This window comes from Rhinatrema bivittatum, chromosome 2, assembly GCF_901001135.1.
Source record: "Rhinatrema bivittatum chromosome 2, aRhiBiv1.1, whole genome shotgun sequence".
Classification (NCBI taxonomy): domain Eukaryota; kingdom Metazoa; phylum Chordata; class Amphibia; order Gymnophiona; family Rhinatrematidae; genus Rhinatrema; species Rhinatrema bivittatum.
The window spans coordinates 646,129,234-646,152,073 of record NC_042616.1 but is presented as its reverse complement, the minus strand read 5'-3'; the positions used below and the strand labels follow the sequence as shown (position 1 = coordinate 646,152,073).

Here is a 22,840-nt window from a genome sequence, read left to right as displayed (position 1 = left end):
AGTTTACTAACTTGATCTAAGAAATCATCAGCGTTCAAATCCTGAGGGTTTAACTTTCCCGAATACAAAGAATTATGAAAACCTGTAGAATGTAAATGAATCTGTATATAATCATGGGGGACACGTTATGGCTTATTTCATTTAGAACATGCTGTATGCCTTGTCTCACAACATTTTGCGCATCTATGAAAGAATCTATTCTATCTAAATTAATAAAACGAAATTCCTCTGAATAAAGCACGCCATTAAATTTTTCTAAATCACGGTTCCACCTTCTCACAAATTGCACAAAATTAACCGGTTCATTTTCTACAGCTGCATTTTCAGAGGTCTCTGGTATACAATTATTTACCAACCCCCCTGAAACATTGTCATCGGTACAATTATCTAAGAACATGCTTTCACATTCTTTCTCTACTTCCTCCCTGTGCACAGGTCTGTTGCTGTCTCTCTCATCTTTTCTTTCGGAAATAGGCTTTTTTGCAGTCTTTTCACGGTCTAAAATTAAAAATAATAATAATTAACACGGGTGGGCTCATACTTTTTTTTTGCAATATTTTAAGAAGAATTTTTCTTAAACTATAACAGTATAGATTCTTACTTTTTTGTTTATCTCTCGGTTTTTTGTACGGTCTTTCGTCAGATTTCTTTGGCATATGCTGCTCATGGTCTGTTATGTAAAAAAAACAAAAAATGGTAATACCTTTTCTTTTACACAGTTGTGAACTAATTGTTGTTTTACCCGTACAGATATAAAAAATACTTCTTACCTTCAACTGCATCTTCAGACTCCTTTCTCTTTCTTTTGGAAATAGTTTTGTTTGCACCATTTTCACATTCTAAAAATTACAAAATAAAATAAAAAAACACAGGGTCACACACACTTTTGATGTCTTTGTAAATAGATCTCTGCTTCGTTGACTGTTATGAAGGAAAAAAAGAGAGACATTTGGGGGGGTCATAGACATTAAGGAAAACCTATTTCTCACCATTATTTGTATTGCTGTCAGAAATGCCTTGTTGATCTATTTTTTTTTTGTCTAAGGCATTACTGCATCCAGGCTGTTCTTCTTCTTCTATGTTCAAATGTGTGTCTGATTTTGCAATATTTTCCTGTTCTAATGATAAAACAGACAAACACTGTTTTTACTACTGTTTTTTTAAAAATCATATCTAAAAATATACATTAAAACTATTAACTCACCTTTTAATTTCCTTTGTTTTCTGCGTTTCGTAAGTGACATTTTATTAATAAACACAGGCTTCTGCCTTTCTTTGTTTGAAGAATCCATTTCTGTTTCAAACTCCAGACTGCTGAATCTTTTCTGGTCACCGGCTATACCCTTTTATCACCAGCATTAGGTGGGGCGTAACCACCAACAAACCTCAAAACCTGTGTATTGAAACAAAAAAAAAAAAAAAGCTACCTGGCCTCTCTGTCATGTGATGGACATCTTATAGAATAAGATTGTTCTCTTGCTTGGGTTATCATTTACAGGGCTTTTTGTATGTATTATCAATATCTCTTTAGATCTGAAGCCCATTCACAAAACTATAGTATATTGAACCTTTTTTTTTTTTTTGTGATTTAATGTTTTGCTGACCATTGTTTTTCCCTGATTAGATTATGTGTCCCAGACAACTATCCGCACCTACCTCATTACAATATACATCCCCCCCTTTTGTTCATGAAAGGTAGTGTGTTACCAGAGCCCTCTTAGGTCTTGGGGCACTTTACAAAATAAAAATCGGCCTCTCTTGAATGTCTTGTCATTCTGGTCTTTTTTTTTTCCCTTCCAAACATTGTCTCATTCTGATTAGATTAACCATTTACAGATCTTGGATCCAGAGAACTTCCCCCCCTAAAAACTTCCATATCACCTTAAAGCACAATTGACACATTTTGTTAATTCTGATATATTTATTAGTTGTTTTTATTAACTAATTTATACACATGGCAAAATTTGTTAAAATATTACAAAGTATTTCATTGTCAATACATACTTCTGAAATACAGACAAGAAAAAAACAAAGACTGCTTTATTATACATTTTTAAAAAAGGACTGGTGTTTTCTACCATAGATGATGGCATTTATATATTTTATCATTAAAATCTCATCTGTAGGTTTAAGCAAACTGTTTAGTTTTTGAACAGGATTTTCAGCAGTTTTCACACTGTGTATAAGATATATGATCAGATTCATATCGTCATTGTTTAGGCTTAATACACCTCGTTTATATGCAGCTAGTACCACAAGATTCAAAACACGTTCTAGGCACAACCTGTTACAAGCGGTCCTTAATTGTTCCTGTGTGTCAGAGGCAGTCCAATAAACGCAACTATGATCATCCTGACTCGGATCGTCGAGAACACAGCCTTCGCAATTTTCATACCGTATGCCAGACAGACATTTTTTAAGAATACTATAGACAGCCACCCTTACGATCGATCTAAATGTTGTTTTTCGAAAAACTCCATGCACCGGCGGTGGTTTTGGGAATCCTATATAGCTCCACCAGCTGAAATCGTGCACATCTTCAGGATTGTTGTTTTTTTTTTGATCACATGTATCTGGTTCTTTTATATTTGGACAGAAGCAGCAAATACAGTTCATTTTGATACCTGGTGTGTCTCCATATTCTTCTGTTTGTAAAGATCCTTCATTTTCCTATAAAACATAATGTAAAACATTAAATTAAAACCTCTTCTAAACAAACTCTCTATTATAGATAGCTCCCAAACACGCCACCCCTAAAATGCATCATTAGAAGGAAAGAGATTTTTTCTTACCTTACACTCAAGCTTTTCCAACAAATAATCTGCTTCGGCATCCAGAGCAGCTTTGTGCAGCTCTAAATCTTCAGAATCTAAAGCATTTTCATTGATCAAGTTTGGATCCTGCGAATCAAAAAGCTTTTGCCCCAACGGAAGTTCATCAAAATCTGGGTCAGTGCTTCCTCCTTCTTCTTCTGCCCTCCGCTTTCGTTTATGGCTCCTCTTTAGTTTTGGCTGTTGAACGATTTTCATTTCAAGACGCTTAGGTGTTTCATATACGGCCATTTTCAGGAACAATTACAACAACTCTGCTTGAAGATTGTTCTCACGTGATCACTATCACATGATTATTTCTATATCCGGTCTTGCAAGTTTGGGCGTGTCTAACAGAGAGGGGAGGAGGGAAGGGTTGTGGGGGAGAATACAGAAGTCTGTTTTTTTTAAAACAAAACTCCACATCAGACACTATGGTTTTATTTCTTTTAAATCGTACCCTAGCAGGTTTGTGTAAAGAATAAGCATCTTGTTCTGTAAGCCAATCAATCACTTGTTTCTTGGTCACAGACGGCATACATGCTTTAGCTGCCTGCAAAAGAGGTGTTATACCGCCAAAACTGCCGGTATTTCCTGGCTCATTATAAATTTTCTTTAAGATCCGCTGGTGCATTCTTGTTTTTTTATATGGCTGTAAAATACAGAAGTCTGTTTTTTTTAAAACAAAACTAAAGCCTTGTGTTTCACCATTGCAAACCTACACCCCCCACTGCTTTCAATTATCCTCTGCTCAGATTTAGGTCTGGGGGAAGGTCGGATTGAGGCAGAGGGGGCGGAGGGAAGGGGTGTAATTGGATTCTCCGTCTCTGTGTACAGAATGAGTCACAGTTTCCTGCCTGCTCTCTGGTAACTTTTTTTATTGGGGCATGCCTATCTACAGCAAGGGCTTGGAGGGGTGGGCTTGGGCTTCTGGTGACATCACTGGGGGGTTTGGCTTGGGGGTTTGAGTGACAGCGTACCCTTTATACTACCCGGTCCCTAGTCTTTTGGAAAAAAAAAACCTGTCTTTTGCAAAGTTTGATCCTGCAGTTCATGCAATTCACCACCGGTAGCTTCAATCACTTGTTTTAAAAAAAAAACCAAATCCTTGTCAACAGAACGAGCCACTGTTTTTCTGCCTCCTATCAGCTTGTATTTTGTTTGGTTTTTTAAAAACAGAGTGGCTAGAAAAAAAGCATATTTCCTGCAGTTTTCCTGCCTCCTAAAAGCATACTACCGGCTCCGACATCATTAAAAGGCATCAGGAGGTTCTAGGAGCGCATATTTCGGGACTTTTGTATTGTACTTCCGGTGAAATCATCAAAAACAGCCAGAGTCCATTAATACTGACATCATTAAAAAAGCGACAGGACCCTTTCTGATGACGTTTTAGGGGGTGTGTTTTTGGGGGGCGGTGTGGGGTGGACTTCCGGTGATGTCATACCCGCTACGTCACAGGGGGGTGTGGCTTGGGGTTGGGGTGTGGGCAGGGTCATCCGTGACATCATGGGGGGCGGTTTGGGGGTGGGGTGTGGGAGGGGCTCCCCATTCACTTCTATTGGGAGGGGAGGAGCATCGATGGGGTCTGGGCGGGGGCCAGGGGCGGAAGGGGTGGGGCCGGGGGGCGTGGGAGGGGCGGGATGAGGCGGGAGGGGGCGTGGCTATGCCCCCATTCACTTCTATGGGGAGTGGGCGGGGCTTAGACCGGAAGTGAACGCTGATTGGCTGCGGAAGGGGTGGGGCCTGTGGCAGAAGGGGTGTGGTTGGGGGCGTGGGAGGGGGCGGGAGGGGGCGTGGCTATGCCCCCATTCACTTCTATGGGGAGTGGGCAGGGCGTGGGCGGGGCTTAGACCGGAAGTGAACGCTGATTGGCTGCTGTCATCCTTATCTCACCTGTCAATCAGTTTGATTGATCGTGTACCCATTATACTACTCATATTATAGGGAAGAGCTTATAAATTCCTTTCCTGTCTCATGGCAGTGTAACAGCCTGTAAATCTCCAAATAGTTTATGGCTCAGAACCTGACTGACCACCTTGTCACAAAACCCAAGGCTGAGTTCATGTTAAATACAACCAAACGCTATAAAACAACAACTCAAATGCATATTTTCACAGATACATGCGATTCTATAAATCTCTAATTCTCTAAGCCCTGCAGTTATGAGTTTTTCTTTGATCTTTTTCAGATGAGCTATTGTAAAATATCTTCAAATGTGTTTACTATTCTAATTATTATCTTGCTCAATAGACAGCAGCTCAGCTCAAACCCAAGAAGCTATAACAAACAAGATGGCTGCTAATAATTTCCACTATTTATTTATTTTATTTATTTAAACAGTTTTATATACCATTGTGCGGACAGGTCCATCTCAACGGTTCACAATTTATCTCAGTAAAAAAACGAGGGAAAAATAGAAAATTACAATTATTATATTATAAATATAGCTAAAAATCTAGATTTTAAAAACTATAAAATTACCAAAAGATAAAAAGTAAAAGCAATGTAAGTAAAAGGTTAAAACCTGCTAAAAATGCCTAAAAAGTCCCATGTTCATTTTACTCGTCTGCATATGCTTGCCGGAACAGCCATGTTTTTAGTCTTTTCCGAAATTGTTTCTTATCTTGCTGTAATCTCAGTTCTAGTGGCATTTTGTTACAATATTTAGGACCCGCAATCAATATAGCTCGTTCTCTTACTTCGCATAAGTGGGCTGATCTTATGTTTGGAATTGTGAGTAATCCCTTATTTGATGATCTCAAGTCACGTTGCGATACATGTAATCTTATTGAAGTGTTCAACCAATCTGTCATATTGCCGTGTAGAATTTTGTGGATGATACATAAAACCTTAAAAATTATCCTCTGTTCAACTGGCAACCAGTGTAAATCCTTCAAAACTGGAGTTATATGATCTCTCCTTCCAGTACCTCTCAGTATACTTGCCGCAGTATTCTGTAAAATCTGCATGGGTCGAAGTACGACTTTTGGTAGGCCAAGAAGCATCGCATTACAATAGTCTATTCCTGTAAATATCATTGATTGTAATACCAATCTAAAGTTTTCTTGGGATAACAATGGTTTAAGACGTCTCAACATCATTAGCTTACCCTAACCTTCCTTAACTCACCCTCACTTAACTCACTTAACTCACTGTGTAGCATTGCCTGCATCTGCTCACTGTATCTACCCAAAGAATGAAAGAGAAAGTAGTAATATGCTTATATAGTTTGCACAATACTTTCAGTCTATGTTGCCTCTTCCACTTTGGACAGCAACTGTAAAAAGCTAAATGGTGAAGCATAAGAACCATACAGTACACAGCTGCACTGTGCAAGCCTAAAAACAGTGGTAGAGGTTAATGGCAATTCTGTCACAAAATATCCTTGCTTAAATGCTACCAAAATTCATTGCTCATATCCAAATAATCCAAATCACTCAACTGAGGGGATCCAAGATGGCTGCTGTGTGAGACACATAGCTGGGAGCTCTGGGAGCAGAGATGATCCATTACTTTATTTCCCTGTTTTCTGGATTTTCATGACCTGTAAACAAAAGGACATAGTAAGGAGTGTTCCCTCCAAATCCTCATCTTCATCAATATTTGATGGGCGAGCATTTGTGTCCCAATTTTGTATCTGCACATAATGGACCCATTGCCAATATTGTTATAGAAACTATGGCCCATTTGAATGCTGAAGTATCCCTCCAATGCTAGTTCTGGGTGTGATGGTTCTGCCAGGAGTGATACAGGACCTGGATGTGGTCATTGGTGAGACTCTTGCAGAGGGAGCGGAATATCATAACAGCTGTAGCTGAGCAAAGGGAAACACTAGTCTGAATACAGAGTTTACAAAAAGTTTCTTGGACTGAAATTACAGTTGATGGGGGTGAATCTATTGTGATCTCCTGGTCGGAGGGTGTTAGATCAGCTGTAATAACTGATGCATGTGTTGTTTCTTTGCCTTGGGCACTTATCTCTTCTTTAGGCCTGGCTGAGAGGATACTGCATCACTTGTGAGACCTTCCAATATACCTTTACTTTAGAATTAATTTACTTGGTCTCGATCCAGAAATCGATTTCTTCCTTAACTCTTTTCACAACTGAAGTTTGTGTGAAAGTTCAGGCTCAATGAACTATTCTCAGTCTGCAGGCTGAAAATATTGGAACAACAGACAGCTAAAATACCATCAGTTCAGATGAGGTTGATGCAGGAGAAAGTAGTGGCCCATCGTAAAACTGAGAACCTTAACAACACTAATATGGCTTGATTTCTACTGAATTTTCCCAAAGTCCCCCTGACATATCCTCCTCCCCCTCCCCCCAGATCTTTTTTTAAGACATTTATGCAAGAAGTTCTGAATGTTCCAGGGAATGTGATTCCACAGGTGAATAAGTTCTATTTCTTGCCTTGTGGGAGGAGATTAGAAATCCAGGAAGAAGTTATTGTGGAGATTTTGATGGTGGATAGCCTGCAGGACACACTCCTCTCTTGCTGGCTCCTGGCTCCAACTGGCTGTCCCCAACCCTAACACACAGACAGAGTGAACCAAATTGTGCCTTTTCTTCCTTAAATGATCTCCCAGCATTCCTTAGTCTTCCTCCTATTATAGCTATGTAATGCTGCTCTCTGAGCAGGTTAGCCCTTTTCCCAACTGTAGTGCTGGATACTGGTTCTTGAAGGACATTTGTCATTCACAAGAGAGCACACAGGGGTTTTGACATATTTTTATATTCCTTCATTTTGGCTGTGGCACCTTTTATTCTCTGCACGTTTGAAAAATCCTTTTTCATAGGTCTAAAACATATCAATAAGATCCAGATGCAGCTTGGTCCACATTGCAAGGCTCCAACACATGATAAGCTCATGGAGGCAGGAATCTGGTTTATAGTAGGGATGTGACTCGGGCTTTGGACGATTGAAAATATCGTACGATATTTTCAAAATCGTCAGAAATTGGGGGCTCCTCCAAAACGATAGGAAAACCCCACAAAATTGTTCGTGGGGGTTCTCTTATCATTTTGGGGGAGGGCAGGAAAAATGGCACACAAAAATAACCCCTAAACCCACCCTGATCCTTTAAAACTAATCCCTTAGCTTCCCCCACCCTCCCGACCCCCCAAAAAACTTTTTACAGGTACCTGGTGGTCCAGTGGGGTCCCGGGAGCGATCTCCCGCTCTCGGGCCGTCGGCTGCCACTAATCAAAATGGCACCGATGGCCCTTTGCCCTTACCATGTGACAGGGTATCCGTGCCATTGGCCAGCTCCTGTCACATAGTAGGAGCACTGGATGACCCACACCATTTTTAAAGATGGTGCCGGCCATCCAGTGCTGCCTCCATGTGACAGGGGCCGGCCAATGGCACGGATACCCTGTCACATGGTAAGGGCAAAGGGCCATCAGTGCCATTTTGATTAGTGGCAGCCGACGGCCCGAGAGCGGGAGATCACTCCCGGGACCCCCACTGGACCACCAGGTACCTGTAAAAGGTTTTTTTGGGGGGTTGGGAGGGTAGGGGAAGCTAAGGGATTAGTTTTAAAGGGTCGGGGTGGGTTTTTTGTTTATCGGCTCGGGCGCAGCCGATAAACAAAACCGCGATCGGGCCGGACGGAAAAAAACACGAGGTTAATCGGAACCAGAATCAGAACCGATTTCGGTTCCGATTCATATCTCTAGTTTATAGTAGCTTGCCAAGACAAAAAATCAAAGGGAATTTGATCTATCCAAAAAATATAAAATGCTTTAATTACATATCTTCACTCTATTTTTTACATTTTATTTTATACATTTAATCACAAGATTTTTATTTTATGTATATATTGAAAAGAGTTCTTACAATATCAAAGGCATATATATAATCCATAAACCCTCAAAACCCTCAAACACCCAAAATGTAGAAAACTCCACACACTCAATTTAAAATATTGCACCATACCACAATTTGATAAATGACCCTGTAAGTTTGTACCTAAGGCAATGGAGGGTAAAGTGACTTGCCCAAGGTCACAAGGAGCAACAGTGGGACTTAAAGCCTGGTCTCCTGGGTTATAGCCCATTGCTCTAGCCACTAGGCTACTCCTCCACTCCCCCAGTGAAACACCGGCCTCTGTTGGGGTTCTGTGTAAAAAAAACTGTATACATTGTTTCTCTGGTTTACATTATAATAGCATTTGCTGTGTACATTGTATCAATCTAGTGATGGTTGGGGTTAGCAGTGATATAAATTGAATAATTACATGGATGTTTATGATGTGCTCCCTTTTGTAAGAAACATTTTTTATTATGAGTTTTTATTTTTGGTAAGAATGGAGAATGAATTGTGAAAGATTGTGTGTGAAATGTATGTTCTATGTTGGATATTTTAAACTGAGTGTGTAGAATTTTCTACAATTTGGGTATTTGAGGGTTTATGTATTATATATTTATTTATCTATCTATTTATTTATTTATTTATTTAATTATTTCTATATACTGGTGTTCAATATAGAATATCACATCGGTTTACATTGTAACTCTGTTCAAGAAGTTGAGGTCTTCATGTTTTACATTAAATCTTCATTAAGTTCTTATTTAACATTGTGTTTGTAACTGTGTTCGAGAAGTAGAGGTCTTGTTTTGCATTATAACTTCAGTAAAATTCTATTAGACATTGTAATTAGCTCTTATTTCACATTGTAATTAATTCTTATTTAGCATTGTTATCAATTCTTATTTAGTATTGTAACTTTAAACTTACTTTTTTCTTACAAAGGAGATTAAACTGTAACAGTAATGACAGCGTGTCCTACGTAGAGTTTTGTTATTATGGCTCTGACGTTAAATTCTTACAAAAGGACATTAAATGAATAACAATCATGATAATACATCTTGCGGGGTGTTTTGTTGTATGGTAACATGAATGTTGAATTGTAACCGTATGTCCAAAGGGGTATACTATCTTATCGTATGATGTCCTCGGAAATGGGTATTATGTGGTTGTTGAGAAGGCTTTTTGGAAAAGCTATGTTTTTAGTTTTGTTTTTGAAGGTTTGCGTTGTTGTTTCCAGTCTTAGCTTTGTTGGTAAGTTATTCCAGAGCATAGGTCCAGCTACACAGAGTGTGTTCTCTTATTGTGGTCAGGTGGATTACTTTTGGAGAGGGGATTGGGATGAGTCTGGTGTTGGAGCAGAGGTTCTTTGACGGTCGCAGAAGTAGAGGGATGTGTTCATCCAGTTAAAGTGTCAGTGTAAAGAGCTTTGTTGATGAGGGTGAGGACTTTGTATTGGATTCTGAATTGAATGGGTAACCAGTGTAGGTTTTTGAGGATAGGTGAGATGTGGTCCGATCTTTTGCTGTTTGTGAGTAGTCTGCGTTTTGGAGTAGCTGCAGCGGTCTGAGAGTGGATGTTGGGAGGCTAAGCAGGAGGGCATTACAGTAGTCCAGTTTGGAGAATAAAAGTGCTTGGAGGACTGTTCGGAAGTCATGGGTATATAGTAGTGGTTTGATTCTCTTTAGGATTTGTAGTTTGAAGAATCCGTCTCGTAGTATTGCGTTAATATGCTTTTTGTAGTTTAGGTCGTCATCGAGGATAATGCCCAGGTGTTTAGCTGTGGAAACTATTTGCTTCTTTGTTTCAGGTGCTGTGCAGTTTTGGGTGTTTAGTGTGGTGTAATTGTTTTTTTTAATATGTAGGATCTCAGTTTTTTTATGGTTGAGGGAGAGCGACATTTGTGAGAGTAGTTGGGTTATCTTCTGCAGGTGTGTGTTCCAGATTTTTACGGTGGTTTCAAGGGATTCGTTCCCTTTGATACAGTAAGAACTCTTTTCAGTAAAGATATAAAATCTTGTGACTAAATGTAAAAAATAAAAACCAAAATGTAAAAAATAGAGTAAAGATATGTAATAAAAGCTTTTTGTATTATTTGGATAGATCAAATTCCCTTAGATTTTTTTTGTCTTGCTTTGCATCTATTTGGGAATTAGATGTTAGTACCTTCATTTCTTGTATTGCCTTATAGTAGCTTGCTTCATAAGGATGAAAGAACAGCAGGATTTGGAGGGGATCATGTCTTATGATCTTAAGGTGGTCAAACAAGTGGATAAGGTGATTAGAAAAAGCCAGAAATATGCTTGGCTGCAAAGAGAGAAAAATGGTCAGCAGAAAAAGGGAGATGATATTGCCCCTGTATAGATCACTGGAGAGACCTCACTTGGAATACTGTGTATAGTTCTGGAGACTCCACCTTCAAAAAGATATAAACCGGTTGGAGTCTATCCAGAGGGTAGCTATTAACATGGTCAGTGGTCTTTGTTCTACAACATGTGGGGTTAGTCTTAAAGATCTGAACATGTGTACATTGGAGAGGAGGCAGGCTATGGAGATATGACAGAGATATTTAAACACCTCCAAGATTTCCATGCACAGGAGGTGGGCCTCTTTCAATGGAACTGAGGCTCCAGAATAAGAGGGTCCTGAGATGAGGATGAAAGGAGTTAGACATAGGAGTAATCTAAGAAATTATTTCATTATAGTAAGGGTGATGGATGCATGGAACAATTTCCCTGGGGAGCTGGTGAATGGTATGCGTATTCTATTAAGCATCAGACAAACATTGGAGATCTCTGGAGGAGTGGTAGGGATTGCAAAGCTGAATTAGTTGGTGTGGATGGGTAGCCCTGATAGACCATATGGTCTTTTTCTGCTGTCATGTTTCTATGTTTCCATCTAGAAAGGCCATTCGTACATTATTGACCTAAATGTATCTGTATACTGACAGGTTCAGATATAAAATATGGCTTCGTTATGCAATGGGCAGGATTCCCCCCCCCCCCCCACCCCCTATGTATCAATCAAAGGTACAGGTCGCCCATGCCCGGATCCTCCTCTTCCTGCTTTTCCCCTCATCTCAGTGTCACTGCACTGATGTCCTGATGAGTCTAGCAGCAGGCTCCCGCAGCCGAACAGCAGTGCTGGGCAGGCCCGAATGGTGGCATGGTGACAGCACCCTAGCGCCTATGAAAATTCATGCTGGAAGCAGTTACCTACATTGCTTATGCCAAACTCTGGGCCTGAGTGCTGGCCAATAAATACTAGAAAAGTGAAGTCAAATAATGTTTTCACTGCATGGGAAAAATATTCATACCCTGAATATCTGTAGATATTTGCCTTCTTGTACACATGAGTTTGGCAAAATCAAATTCTATGGGAATAAGGTCAAGTGAATTTAGCCTGTCCTTTCATTAACACCAATGGTAATGAATTACAAGGTAGAAGATAATGTCTTTCAGTTCACTGATCTTTTCTTTCCATGGTCGTCATTATTTTCTTTCTCACAGCTCTTAGGTGCATGTATCTTATTTATTTATTTTTATTTATTTATTTTATTTTATTATTTTCTATACCGGCTTTCACGACCGAGGGCCGCATCAAACCGGTTTACATTTAACAGGGCGTGCATTGTACAGAGAACTCGAGTAACTATAACTGGTGCAGGAATTGTAGTTACAATAAACAGGGAGATACACAACTGGGATCAGAGGAGGAAGAAGAAAAAGATAGATTGAACACAACAAATTTACAAAGAATATTTACAAAAAAGCAAAATTAAATCAAGGTGGACTTGATAACATTTGTCTGTATTAAGTTTGTAATATGCATAGACCTCTTTAGCTAAATTTGACCATCTCTGTTTTTAATTACAGATTTGTGGTGCTATCTATTGACCTTCTGTGTGTGTCATTTCTTTGTAGCTCCATCTAATGCACTGGAACTCAACGCTATACAGCAGCATTGATGAGGCTTTGGGGAAAGTCAATGGAATAGCTATTATTTCTTTGTTTGTACAGGTAAATTAAAGAGTTTTCTATTACTGTTTATATTGGATATTTTATTTTATTTATGTGGTTCCAGTTTTTTAATCAAAATGGGGAATAATAATACAGAAGCAGAATACAGTATCAGTTGTAAATCATTACATAATTCTCTTTCCAGTTTCCTTATAATTTAAGATATGGATATTCCATTGTGATATTTTAATAGAGTATTTTCATTCAAAGCATCAAAAGTACAATTTCATTATAAGGCAGTTTATTGAATTAAATAGTAACACAGATTATAAAAAATGTATTTATTTAAAGTACTGAATTAGAAGGAATATCATAATTTGCTTGTGAAATCTGAAATGCATGCATTTAAAAAAAAAAAAAAAAAAGTTCTAAGAGAAAACTCTAAAATATAAAGCAACAATTTCTGTTCCTTGTTCATGTTGATTGAACATTTGTAAATAAAAAAATATCTACTTTTTGGGACAGGTGAAGCTTTTCCAACTTAGAATGTTCAAGCAGAACAGAGAAAATTATTTGAAAAAACCCTGCCCCCTCCTCTACAGGGGGCAATATGTTTTGGAAGTGTACATTGTTGCTGAGAGATCTAGAAAAACATTTTTTTCATTTGTTCTTCAGCTGTGGTGCTAGTGCATTGTTCATGAACGTCAGACAGACTCGTGTGTAGCTTTTCACACTCCAGTGCATTCTAGTAAATATCCTAGTCTGGTATTGGTGGTACACCTTCCTTGATTTCACTTTGTTCTACTTCCTCTGTGTAGTATAGTACAGTTGTGTGCAAATGTTCAGGTGCCCTTGGTCAAATTGTATGTTTCAATGACATCTCTAAGCGAACAGAGCTGACATAAAAACATTAAACATGACAATCTGCTAAAATCAGCAAATAAATAATTGCTTTACCTTGAAAATTGTAGAAAGCTGACATTTTTAACATTGTGCTACGTGGAGGTTATGTTAACTTTTCTTCATTTAGAGCTGGGGGTGGCCAATTCCAATTCTCAAGAGCCAGAAGCAAGCCAGGTTTTCAGGATATGCACAATGAATATGCATGAGATAATATTTGCATACTAAAGGAGCAAAGCAGGCACATCTATCTCATGCATATTCATTGCGGATATCCTGAAACCCAGACCTGTTTGTGGCTGTTGATGACTGGAGTTGGCTACCCCTGACGTACAGCTTCATTAAAACACACAATTTTTCAGTAGAGAAGAAGGAAGGAACGTGTAATACTACTATAACTGAACACTTGATTGAATTATGTTTGCAAATGACCCTGCAATTCATGTTATTGTTATTGTACCTGTAAGTTTAAATACAATTTGAATTAATCTGCTTTGAGGATATTCTTGGAAAAAGGCGGAATACCAAATGTTTTTAAATAAATAATAAAGAAATGCATTTGACCGGGGCCCTAACTTTTTCATACCATTCTAACAGGGTCATTAATCAAATTGCTATAAGGTGTTTTTGCATGCGTTAAGCCCCTTTAATGCCTGCGAAAATGCCTTTAATGCCTGCAAAAGCACCATAACACATGGAGCGAGGCAAATCAGAAAAAAGGGAGGAGTTTGGTTCACAATTTTACAAAGTTGTATTGCATGGCTTTAATGTGTATTTTACACTGCTACTTTTTTCATTCGCATAAAGCTATGTGATAGGCTTTTTTGCTAATGCTGTGTTACAGAGAGAGAGAGAGGAAAGAGAGAGAGAGAGAGAGATTTATATCTCTATGGGATGCCCACCTAGTAACTTGAGGTGAGGTTTAGGTATTAGTGTAGGGGTTAGGGGCCACTTTGACATTCAAAGTGAGATGTACGGACAGAACAGTGCTCTCTTGTGAAGATCTGATGACCTTCAGAGTGAGAAAACTCACCCAAAGATGAGATTTGTGCAATGTTCTTTCAACCTAGCTTGATGTTACCCAGGTAGAGAGTCCATCAAGACAGATAATAGTGTAACCCACCTCACTGTGGCCTAAAGAAAGAGGAGGGTGGTGGGGTTGTGGTGTAGCCTATCATACCGCGGCCTGAAGGAAGAGGAGGCCTGGGCAAGGCCGCAGTCAAAAGAAAGAGGAGGCCACAATCAAGCCTATTTCAACATGACCTGAAGAAAGAGGAAGCCTGGGTGGAGGAGGCCATGAGAGTGAATGATTGCTGTTCGTGCCTGGGAGAGAACCTGTGTGAGTGAGAACCTGTATGCATGTGTGGGACTGTGAGAATGTGAATGCATGTGTGAGGGAGCCTGTGTGCATGTGTGAGTGTGTATGTGAGAACAAGACCCTGTATGCATGTGTGAGTGTTATATGAGAGAGCCTGTGTGCATGTGTGTGTGTGTGTGTGGGAGAGAGAGCCTGGAGAACATGGCTAAGTGTATATTAGAGGGCATGTAAAGTGTGTGTGTTTGAGAGAGAGGATACATTTTGTGAGGTCCCCCACCTCCAATCCATAAGTTTCAAGGTGACTGAAAATCAAAATATCCCAGGTATAGAGAATGGAAGATTTTTTTTATTCTTATTAGATTTAACTGTTGGGTGTTATTTGATGTATCTGTTGTGAAATATTTTAGTGGTTTTTGAGAACATTTGCGAACATTTTAAAGAATGTTTGATTATTGAAAGATGTCCTTTTCATCAGCTGTTTTGAAATGTCTGGACAGTGGTGCACAGTGGGTAGTTCAGTATCTGTACACATTTGCAGCTGAAGGCTGACCTAACTCCACCTCTTCCCCATCCCTTTATTGCCTCACATAAAAGTACCTGCTCTGTGACCAGAACAGGTATTTATTATTTGAATTTATTACCAACCTTTTGAAATAAGAAATTCACCAAAGGCCAGGTACAAAAAGTAAAGTGGCAGCATAAAATCTGGAATTATTTGCAGCTTGATATAGAATAAGGTGCATAACTTTATTCTTTTTATTAGTATAGTTTTACTATTATGATTAATGTGTTTGAAAGCCTGTGCATATGCCTGTGTGTGTGAAAGAGAGATCCTGTGTATGTGTATATGAGGGAGAGAGAGCCTGTGCATATAAGAAAGAGGGAGTGTATCTAAGAACAAAGGCAGGTGTATGAGAGAGGGCGTGTAAGAGAGAATGAATGTGTAAGAGTTTGTATAAGAGAGAATATAAAGTTTGTGCGGCCCTATCTCCCCAAGTCCATGACAATCTCAGGATGACTGGAAATCAAAAGATCTGATTTTTAAATCCTTATTCGTTTTATTTATTTATTTATTTATTTATTTATTTATAACTTTTTTATACCGAGGTTCAGGTAACAGAGTTACTTATCACTCTGGTTTACATTCTAACAAGCAATAAATAATGACAATAATATGTCTTACAAAGAACAAGGAGGAGAATAACTTGGAATAAACATAACTAGGAAAGAAACAAAGTGTGCAGGAATGTTATTTGATGTTTCTGCTGTTCAGAAATATTTTATTGGTATTTTGGGAAATGTATAACATTTTTTTATATAGCGGATGTTTTGAAATATTTATTCTTTTTATTGGTATGGTTTTGCTATTATGATTCATGATTTATATTTCTTTATGTTATTGTTTCATGTTTTATGAGGCATAGTAATGTTGCACTGTATACAGCATCTGACGTTTTGAGTTTCTAGTTCAGTTTTTGTCCGCAGATTTCTATTTATACTTTTTGGTGTCTTGTTCTGTATTTGTCTCTGACAGTTATCTGACACTTGTAGGTATATTTTATGTAATCTAGGAGGTGTTGAATATTTGAATAAAATCCAATTTCTAAAATTGTTGTTGCAATGCTGTCAAATTATTTTAAAAACTAGTTTTCCCAGGTGGCTAGAACTGGCCAAGACTTTCTCTATTGCATATAGGGCATATAGGAGTTTATCTTGTAATATCGTATAGCCAAGTTGCCAGATACAGTTAATGGGAGACCAAGGTATGCATAGTTTAGAGGCATGCACTACTTCTTGGCTATTTAGACAAAATTAGAAATTTGGGGGGGGGGGGGGGATTTTTTAGCTCAATTCTGCTAAAATGTGATTCAGAGTTATGTGATTGATAGAAAATGAAAAAAATATGTCTTTTTATTCTGTAGGTGAGGCATTTTTGTTTCTAGAGAATGTGTATTTCTATGTTTCTAAGGTCCACACAGGAGTAGTGTGTATGTGTGTGTGTGTGTGTGTGTGTGTGTGTGGGGGGATAGGGAGAGTTCTGAGATCCGGGAGAGATATAACATATACCTGCCACTGTAGCTAATAGTGCAGCCCAGAAGAGCAGCCCTGAAGCCCTGAAGCCAGGTCACAAACCTAGTTGGCTTTTCAAGGTAAGACCGACAGTCTACTCCGTCAGCACCAGCGACAACAGCGCCCTTCAGCGTTCTAGCCTACTAGCCCTTGACGAAAGCACAGTCCCAGATCGGAGTCTACCACCCTCTCCTGGACTCCCTAGCCTAGAGGGTACTCCAACCTGCTGTCTACACACCCACATCCTGCCACCATGCCTCCACTTTCTATCCCCATCATCTACAACCAAAGGTGGAGAGCTCCTAAGCTCCCTACACCCCACCTTAACCGCCAACAGAGAATCAAGCCCATCATGCTGACACCCATAACCCAATGTCTTGGCCTGGCTCTCCTTTCACTTACACTGTTCAACGCGCAATCCTTATCCAAAAAAACCACCATACTCAATGACTTCTTATCCGACTCAAAACCTGATATTTGCGCTATAACAGAAACCTGGTTACAACCCACCGACATTGCACTAATTAACCAGCTCCCTATCCAGAACTACGATATACTATCCATACCCAGACGTAAGAAAAAAGGAGGAGGCCTTCTCCTAGCAGCCAAGAAACCACTAGGCCTGACATTGCAGACATCCAATTCCACAGCAAACATAGAATTCGCACTATTCAACTCTAAACATCTGATCATTGCACTAATCTACGCTCCCCCCGGAATTCTTGAATCAAACCCTTCCCCTATCATAGAGCTAACAGCAAAACACTTGAACTCCGGAAAACCAGCCATCTTGATGGGCGACTTCAACCTCCATGTGGATGCCCAACCTCAATCCTCAAACTGTAAAACTGTCCTCTCCTCCCTCAACCATATGGGCTTCAGACAAATAGTAAAAGATCCCACCCACAAAGCAGGTCACACCTTAGACCTTATCTTTATAAATGAAGGTCTCTCATCTCACTCCACTCCTACCTGTTCCACAGTACCTTGGTCTGATCACAGCATCATCACATCTATGTTAGAGATATCAGATCCTCCCCCCCATACAACACAAACAATCTCCATTTTGGTTAGAAAACAATGCTCAGGAGACTACCTCAGCAAACACTTGACCAAGGAACTAAGGAATCTAGACCTCACAGACTCCAACTCAGCTATATCTTCATGGCTCAACATCACTAAAAAGGTAGCTGACCAGGTATGTCCCATGAAAACAAAGATCATCAACCCAGACAAAGACAACAGGAAGCCTTGGTTCACTACAGAGCTGAAGTCACGCAAACACGAACTTAGAAGCAAAGAAAACCAATGGCGAAAAAACCCAACTAAGGCATCCCTCCTCAACTACAAATCATGTCTCAACACATACAGAAACGAAATCAACAAAACAAAGAAAGATTTCTTCTCCAAAAAAATACACCACTTCTCATTTGATTCTAGAGCACTCTTCGCCTATGTCTCAGCCCTCACAACACCTCCTGGTCCGTGCATCCCTGATGACCAAGCTCTCAAAAAAGCCAATGATCTAGCCAACTACTTTGATAATAAAATTACCACACTCGTTGCCCCTCTCAAAGGGACACCCCCGCATACAAACAGCACCAGCCTCCACAGCTCACAAGCATCTATAGCCCCAGCTCTTCAACCCAACACTTACACTGCAGAGCTTACTTCTCTCGAACCGACATCCACTTTGGAAATAGCAAACATTCTCAAAAAGATAAAACCGTCCTCTCACCCCCTAGACCAGGGGTCAGGAACCTTTTTGGCTGAGAGAGCCATGAACGCCACATATTTTAAAATGTAATTCCGTGAGAGCCATACTAACTACAACCCCCTATTCTCCTGACACCCCAAAGACCTGCCAAATTAATTTATTACAACCCCCCATCCTCCTAAACCCCCCCCCCCCAAGACCTGCCAAAAGTCCCTGGTGATCCAGCGAGGGTCCAGGGCTCGCAGACAAATCTTTAATAAAAAAGTAAAAATCTAACAAAACCCCCCACCCTCCTGACGCCCCCCCCAAGACCTCTAAAATTAATTTACTACAACCCCCACCCTCCTGACCCCCCAAGACCTGTCAAAAGTCCGCGGGGGTCCGGGAGCGATCTCCTGGACTTGGGCTGTCGGCTGCCAGTAGTCAAAATGGCGCCGACGGCCCTTTGCCCTCACTATATCACTGGGTTCGACTAATGGCGGCGGTAGCCCCTGTGACATAGTAAGGGCAAAGGGCCGTCGGCGCCATTTTGACTACTGGCAGCCGACAACCCAAGTCCAGGAGATCGCTCCTGGACCGCTCCTGGACCCTCACTGGACCACCAGGGACTTTTGGCAGGTCTTGGGGGGGATCAGGAGGGTGGGGGTTGTAGTAAATTTATTTTGGAAGTCTTGGGGGGTGTCAGGAGGGTGGGGGATTTTGTTAGATTTTTACTTTTTTATTAAAGATTTGTCTGCGAGCCAGATGCAGCCATCAAAAGAGCCATATCTGGCTCCCGAGCCATAGGTTCCTGACCCCTGCCCTAGACCATATCCCATCAAACCTGCTGAATTCCATCCCTGACATCGTGGCCAAGCCACTTGCAGATATCATTAACCGCACTCTTGCCCAAGGACAAGTTCCCGATCAACTCAAATCTGCAAGGCTCAAACCTCTCCTCAAAAAACCTAACCTTCCCACGACAGATCCTGCTAACTACAGACCGATAGCAAACCTTCCTATGTTAGCCAAAATTATGGAGAAAGTGGTTAACCGACAACTTTCTGAATTCCTTGATGACAACAATATCCTCACCAATAACCAATTTGGATTCCGGAAGAAAAAGAACACCGAATCACTATTAGCGACCCTAGCTGACACCATTATCTTCAATCTTGAAAAAGGCCATCCTTGCCTTCTCGCACTCCTAGATCTGTCGGCAGCATTCGACACCGTGAATCACACCAGCTTACTACAACGACTCACAGATATCGGCATCACAGGAGCAGCGTTCAACTGGTTTAAATCCTTCCTGGAGAACAGAACATATAGAGTAAAAATAAATAACAAGGAATCTCATCCCATCCAAGCCAAAATGGGGGTACCACAGGGATCCTCACTCTCCCCCACCCTTTTCAACATATATCTTCTCCCACTCTGTCACCTGCTCACCAACCTCAAGCTTAACCATTTCCTATACGCGGATGACATACAAATCATCATCCCCATAACGGACACCATACACAAGACCATGTCCTACTGGAATAAATGCCTCTCCACCATCAAAGAGCTACTGACCAGCCTCAACCTGGTTCTGAATACTAACAAAACGGAAATCCTGATAATAGCACCGGAAAAATCTACCCTGCTGACCACAAGCAACTCTCCAGTCACCTTAGGATACACCACCTCACCGCAAGTCAGAGATCTGGGTGTAATACTAGACGACAGATTCAGCCTCAATTTCATCAACAACACCACCAAAGAATGCTTCTTTAAATTACAAGTTTTAATGAAACTAAAGCCACTTCTACGCTATAGAGATTTCCGCACAGTACTCCAAGCCATCATTCTCCCGAAACTGGACTATTGTAACTCTCTTTTGCTGGGACTCCCCGCATGCTCCACCAAACCCCTCCAGATGGTACTAAACTCCACAGCAAGAATTCTCACCAACGCCAAAAAAAAAGACCACATCACCCCGATCCTCCAGCACCTCCACTGGCTCCCCATTAAATACAGGATACAGTTAAAAGCAGCATGATGATGCATAAGGCCCTTCACAGCTTATCCCCACTCAACTTAACCTTCAAACTGCAACTACATACTTCAGATAAGCCGACTAGAAGAGCATATCAAAATAGAATGATTACCCCAGCCCGCAAAATCCTCCCTAAGAAAACGCGCTCTATCAACTGCGGGCCCATCCCTCTGGAATTCCCTACCACCAGACCTCCGCCTTGAGCCGTGCCACACTACTTTTAAGGCAAAACTAAAGACTTGGCTCTTCCTGCAAGCATTCCCAGAGAGCTAAGAACTAGAAGATATAACAACCCCTGCCCTTTGGTTCTAATGTACTGCCTTATTTATCCAAGATTATAAAGCCACTTATAAAGCCACAAGATTATAAATTGCCTTATTTATATGTTTAAAGTTGAGACTAATTAGTTTTGTTTTCTTATTACTTAGATCGAGTATTCTGATTTGTTCCATGTAAATGGCCATGTTAACTGTTCCTTGTAAACTGTTCCATGTAAACTGCCACCCGGCAGTAATTATTACTGTTCTCTGTGAACCGGAGCGATATGTATTGTATACAGGAGCTCCGGTATATAAAAAAACCATAAATAAATAAATAAATATCAATCTAGGGGAGAGGCCAGGTGTTTGCTCTTCTCCCACCTCCTCCCAGTCTGACTTCCTTACCCCTTACCTTCGAGAAGGAGGTTCAGTTGCATATGTGTGTGTGTGTGAGGGGGGATCGCCATAATCACTGCTCTAGAGCCAGCCCTGTTTACCACAGATTGACTTCAGTAAATATAGTATAGAATAGATGTAATAGATGAAAGACAAATACATAACATTTTTCATGCATCAATTAAAATAAAGTTAAAGATTTTTCAAAAACATTTAAGAGAACTTAAATGCAAAATAAGTCTTGTTAAAAGAGCATTGTTCTTGTTTTTGAACACTTTTCAATTTTTTTTTTCACTTACTCACATGGCCGTGATTCCTAACCTTGTTCTGCTTATGACATACTAATATATTGTGGTAGACTCACTTGACTTGATGTGAAAAAAAGTAGGTCTAAGTCAGAGATTTATGTCGTATGAATCAAATTGAGGTCACCCTAGATCACCATTTTTAACAGGCTTCCTCACAACTAGAGACTGCAATTTTTTTTAAAACTGGATCAGTGTTTTTGTTCTTTGTTTTGTGCAAGTGAACCACCATGTAGATTATGGGTATTTGTTTGCCCTACTTATCCTGGCTCATTGTTTACTTTATAATGTCTCTCTGCTTTAGTGCACCTGCATTTGTGTGCACTCTGGCTCACTTCCTTTTGGCAAGCTTCCATGAATCCATGTCCAACATAGAAATGCATCAAAGGAAATCAAGCAGGAAAGCTTTAACACCTATAAATCTAAGTCTGCTTCTGTGACCTTACTGAACTTACCTTTTTACCACCAATGTTAATATTTAGTTTATTTAATATTTGATTTATTGCAGTTCCTTAAATACATCAAAGTAGTGAACACGCCTCCGCCCCCCCCCCCCCCTCCCCCCCGGGATGATTCCTCACATTTTTTTCTGAGAATTTACCAAGTTGATCAGCTTGTGCAGCACTGCAGAACTTCTTTGTCTCTGGCATTAAATTAGAATAGAATGCTGCAGACAGGGTCAAAGAGAAATAGTTGCCTGCCTGCAGATAGGGCCATGTACCTCAGGCACCTAAAGGTTTACAGCTCTAAGAATAAGGAATCTAAAACATTTTTTGATACTCAAGTTGCCCAGGCAAAGAGTCTTCCTAAGATGTTATTTGAAATAATTAAGAATCTTGAGAAAGAGCATAGAAACATAAGAAGTTGCCACATTGGGTCAGACCAAAGGTCCATACAGCTCAGTATCCTGATTCCAACAGTGGTCAGCCCAGGTCAATAGTACCCAGGGGCGGATTGTGGGAAAATAGTGGCCCGGGGGATTTTTCTCCATACTGGCCCGTGGGTACCCAATTACACATACAATTTGGTGAGTCACCAAATACAGAATAAAGGGACCATAAAATATACACAGAAATGCACAGACAAACGGAACTGGAAATATCATCATTCCTCATAAAACATCAAACAATAAAATCAAGAACTATAAAACATCAATCATAATAGGAAAATCATACTAAAAATATATATTTCAAAACTGCTGATGAATAGAACCTCCAGTAATTTAACTCAGGGAAATTTTCAAAAATGTGTATATAACACCAATAAAATATTTCAA

At 40.1% G+C, this 22,840-nt stretch overlaps 1 protein-coding gene across 1 annotated transcript in view; it reads left to right on the top strand.

Moving 5' to 3' along the window:
• The window catches only part of CA8 (carbonic anhydrase 8), a 246,188-nt gene that overhangs the window by 94,116 nt on the left and 129,232 nt on the right, over nt 1–22,840 (top strand). The window contains exon 4 of the mRNA XM_029591353.1: nt 12,543–12,638. Coding sequence (XP_029447213.1) covers nt 12,543–12,638 — 96 coding nt within the window. The remainder of the gene's footprint in view (nt 1–12,542; nt 12,639–22,840) is intronic.